This window comes from Sinocyclocheilus rhinocerous, unplaced genomic scaffold (assembly GCF_001515625.1).
Source record: "Sinocyclocheilus rhinocerous isolate Xijiao unplaced genomic scaffold, SAMN03320098_v1.1 scaffold1915, whole genome shotgun sequence".
NCBI lineage: Eukaryota > Metazoa > Chordata > Actinopteri > Cypriniformes > Cyprinidae > Sinocyclocheilus > Sinocyclocheilus rhinocerous.
This window is the reverse complement of record NW_015639873.1, coordinates 110,657-114,823: the sequence shown is the minus strand read 5'-3', so window position 1 is coordinate 114,823 and position 4,167 is coordinate 110,657. Positions and strand designations below refer to the sequence as shown.

Genomic DNA, 4,167 nt, shown 5'->3' with positions numbered 1-4,167 from the left:
TGTACTAGCAGTCTTCCAGATTGGTGACTACAGCTGCTTTATATATGAGGTCGGAGATGTCTCCCAGTGAGGTCTGAGGGTAGTGTGTCAGAACCTGTCTTTGCAGCGCTTCCTCCAAACTGGTTTGATGTGCAGGCATCGCTTGGTCCACAGACATGGAAGAATACATGGCCTGATTGGCAGCACAATAAGATTTCAGCTGATGCCCGGAGAAGCCTTCAGGGTGAGCTGAAAAGCAGTTGATCTGCCAGTGACCGCTGGACTGGCTTTGGAATGGATAGTGAGCCAACCTGTCGGATGGGCAGCTGGAGAAAGATGAAGCTCCAGGGGTTTCAGACTGTCTGCTGCCCCACTGGAGACCTCCGGGCAGCTCTGGAGAAATGGCTGGTGTGGGTGGCGTTGGATGCGGAAGATTCTGAGACCAGGGACTGAGAGCTGGTCTAAGGCTTTGCTGGTGGCCTCTGCAGGCCTCTGGCCTGTCTCTGTGTTCTGGAACACCATACATTTGTTCCGGGTTTGAATCAAGATTGGTTATAGAGTGAGAGCTCGCTTCCCTGCCTGGACTCCTCCTAACTGCTGTGCTCGACTTCTTGCTTTTCATACTGCGAGCTCGTCTGTTTTGGAACCACACCTGCAAAAAAATGTTAAGATGTAAAATCAAAGACAAATCAATAATAATGCACAACATTGTCTAGTTTTCTGACCTGGATTTTGCTTTCTGGAAGCAGCGTGAGTGCAGCCAGGCGCTCGCGCAGAGTGATGTCTGGATACGGCGTGATCATGAAAGCGTGCTCCAGCTCCGACAACTGCGCGCGGCTGAAAATCGTCCTCTTCCGTTTCCTTTGCCCCTCAGCATGCCGAGTCCTTTCGAGCTCAGGAGACAACGAATGCTTGCTGGTTACATCTAAAGATCAATTGTTCAGATAAGTGTTGTCAGAAAACACACACACACACACTATCGTCTCGACTGTTAGGAAGAAATGCTTTATAAGAATGCCAGAGTTCTTTAACTATAAACAGGCGAGAATAATAAGAAGGAGTATCCAAAATAGCCTGTATCAATCCAACATGCTGTTTAATGTGTTTATATGCTCACCTGTCAACTGGACCATGCTTGTGTTGAAAATAAAATCTCTTTCTGTCTCCACGCTTATTTTTTTAACCAAATCCAACGATTGGTCAAAAAAGAATGCCATAGTGGTGAATTAGCGCAGTAGAGGTTCAGTGGTGCGCGGATCTCTCAGAGGTTCAGCGCAATGATGAGATGCTGCACCGACTTTATACTCGCCCCTTTTCACACCCGCTCGCTCCTATCGCCCTTCAAGGTGTCGTCGATGGCACAGCGACAGCCTAAATCAGAGAGGAATAAAAAAGCCTTACACTTTGATCCCCCCCCTCTACTAGCATGTCTGGCAGCTTCGCACAGCCATCTCCTGGAGCTGCGTGCCGACAGGAAAGCAGAGATTCAGAGTCTGTCTGTCTGTCTGTCACAGCTCTTTTATCAGGCAAATAAGCACACACTTCACCTGCCTGCTTCTGTCTCTCATGAAAGGCCGCCGAAGACTTTTTTTTTGTTGTTGCCACAGAACATGTTGGAGGTGTTCGATCAAGTTGCTTCGATGCAAATTTCCACAACAAAAATAATACGTAAATATTCTATAAAATAAAAAGAATAAAGTTAAGTAAAATAAAAAAAATCGTAACAATATGAAATAATAATACCTAATAAAATATAAAACTCTTAAAAATCTTAAAGATGAACAATTACCTTATAGGGGGATAAATGTGGAAAAAGGGATTCCTGCTGGATTTGTCTGAGAGTGTCGATTTTATTCGTCAGTAATTAAATTAAAATGATCCAAAAAGTGCCAACAATAAAATATATACATATATAAAATATATATAATTTTTACAGTATATGCATATTCCCTCGATGCATTTTTCTAATATCCAGGGACATATTATTCTCTAAGGATGATATTACTTGTGCGGATTAAGAGCGGTGTGCGACGAATGAACAGTAATCTAAACCTGAGATTACTTCAGTAATCTGTGTGTTTTTCAACTTTGTCGGCATGAGGCTCCATCGCTTTCAGGTCAAAATTCACCTTACTACTATTAATATAATATGTGCAACCTTTAGGGAAGACTTCACACAATTATCTGAGCCCTTCTATGATATAATCTCGCCCAGTACATGTGCTCAGAATACACATATATGCTATTTCAGACGCTTTGATATTAAAAGCCTATTGACTGGGACAAGTACAGGCTATTAGGCACACTTAGACACAAACACTCAAATCTGACCTGTAAACCAGAAGCACCGGGGGAAAGCTGTATTTTCCTGGTTTGGTTATAAATGTGATTTATGGAAGGTAGGCTATATATGTTTTTAATTAATAAAAAGCAATGCACGGTGATTCTTGTGTCGGATACTGAAGGACAATATCAGAAAGGACAACAACAATTCACAAAGCTACCAAACGCATAACATGTAATACAAATGTTTCATTTATCACTGAATAATCTGAGAGCATTTTAATTTCGGGGTGCTTGTTGTTGTTTTTGTTTAACACTCCACATTATCTACATTCAGCACTGGCTTCTGATTATTGCTTCTCTTTCTTTCTTTCTTCTTCTTTTTTTCTATAAGGGTGCATCGTCTATTTTATGTATTTTTATTATTTTTTCATTCATTTTTACAGAAGGGAATTATTTGGACGGTAAACCACACTTGGTGAGTTATAAAATAAAATTACAATATCAAACCAAGTGGCTTGAGTAGATATGCTACTCCTTTTCATAAATGTTTTTTTAATGATTTTTAAGGACTTCTATTTGGAGTCTTTTATGTTCCTATAACATCTAACAGAAATAACAGCTAAATAATTTCGGTGGCAGTTTTGAACAGTGTCTTGTTGTTTCATTTTAAGTTTTTATTAAATGTTTGCTGCAGTGTTGTTGGTGTTACCTTTGTTCAGAATAGTAAAATATGTCCTTCTAAATATGTGAAAAAATTGGGAGTACTATTATGAATAAGAATGTTCATAATATTTCTCATTTTTCGTGTGAGAAAGAAATAGTGTGCAGCAGCAATACATGTTAATATTCTAAAATGTGCATACTTATCCTCACAGAATTGTTATTACAATGATCACATTTGAGGAAAAGCACGTGGCGTATGAATACACTGGTATAATGTGCTGTTTGATTCGCCCACACAGGGTCGCTGTGGTTATGCTGACATGCCTATGGTTTATTTTTGTTATGATATTGTCTTGTGAACTTGTACGTTTTTTTTTCCATTGTCATTTTCATTTCCTTTTCATTCAGTGTTATCTCTCTTCTCTTTTCTGTTATCTGTTTTCCCTCTGCTCGTGTCATCACCCATTTTCATGAAAGCATGATTAGGCTGTTAGTAGAAATAGTAGTAGGCTAGCAGTAATGCAAAAAAAGAAAAACCCGAGTTAGCTAGACAAAACTTGCTATATACATAAACAGAGTTACAGAACACATGAAAAAGAAGCCTACAAAACATTACAGCCATACCACGCTACCAGGCTTTTTTTATTCATATCAAAATCAACTTAAATGAACTATACCAACAAGTATAAAACAACAGCAATAAAATGTAATAAATCATTAAAAACAACAACAATAATAAAATAAAATAAAAAAACATGTATATGAGGGTAAACACTGAAAATAGTTTTTAACATTTCAAAGATTTTTTTTGTGCCCATCGTAAACTATTTTAGAATTATAGTCTAAAAAAAATGACAGCACATTATTCCTACCTAAAAATAGCATTTTTTTGTAAAAGTAATAATGATAATAATAAAATAATAAGAATAAATAAACAATAAATTACTGAATCCAAAAGTGTGTGTTGTAATAAAGAAAATTATTATTAGAACACTAAATATTCTGATCCCCCCGAGAGACAGATACATAAGGTTCCAAAAACACAAACATGATCAGTCTCTTCTGCATGACAGAAAGAGCTTCTTTCTCTCGATACTTTACTTAGAAAGTGTGCCATTATAAGAGTAACGTTTGCGCGAAGTTTTAAATGTATCAATCTTTATCTTATTCGTCACCCGACACAGGCTGAATGTTACTTTGTTACGCCCTCGCGCAGTGACGTCACAGGCATCTGGCGGG

The 4,167-nt window shown here is 38.3% G+C and overlaps 1 protein-coding gene across 1 annotated transcript; it reads right to left on the bottom strand.

Moving 5' to 3' along the window:
* Positions 1-1,219, bottom strand: sebox (SEBOX homeobox). The gene is made up of 3 exons (XM_016568189.1): positions 1,097-1,219; positions 705-904; positions 1-631 (listed from the first exon to the last, which is right to left on the bottom strand). The coding sequence occupies exons 1-3, from the start codon at positions 1,194-1,196 to the stop codon at positions 5-7; spliced, it is 927 nt and encodes a 308-aa protein (XP_016423675.1). The 5' UTR covers positions 1,197-1,219; the 3' UTR covers positions 1-4.
* Positions 1,220-4,167: the final 2,948 nt, after the last annotated feature.

Coding starts and splice junctions, on each gene's coding strand:
- sebox (XM_016568189.1), bottom strand. CDS start 1,196: ATGGCATTCTTTTTTGACCAATCGTTGGATTTGGTTAAAAAAATAAGC. Junction 905..1,096: donor AAGCATGGTCCAGTTGACAG/GTGAGCATATAA, acceptor ATTGATCTTTAG/ATGTAACCAGCAAGCATTCG. Junction 632..704: donor TTCCAGAAAGCAAAATCCAG/GTCAGAAAACTA, acceptor ATTTTTTTGCAG/GTGTGGTTCCAAAACAGACG.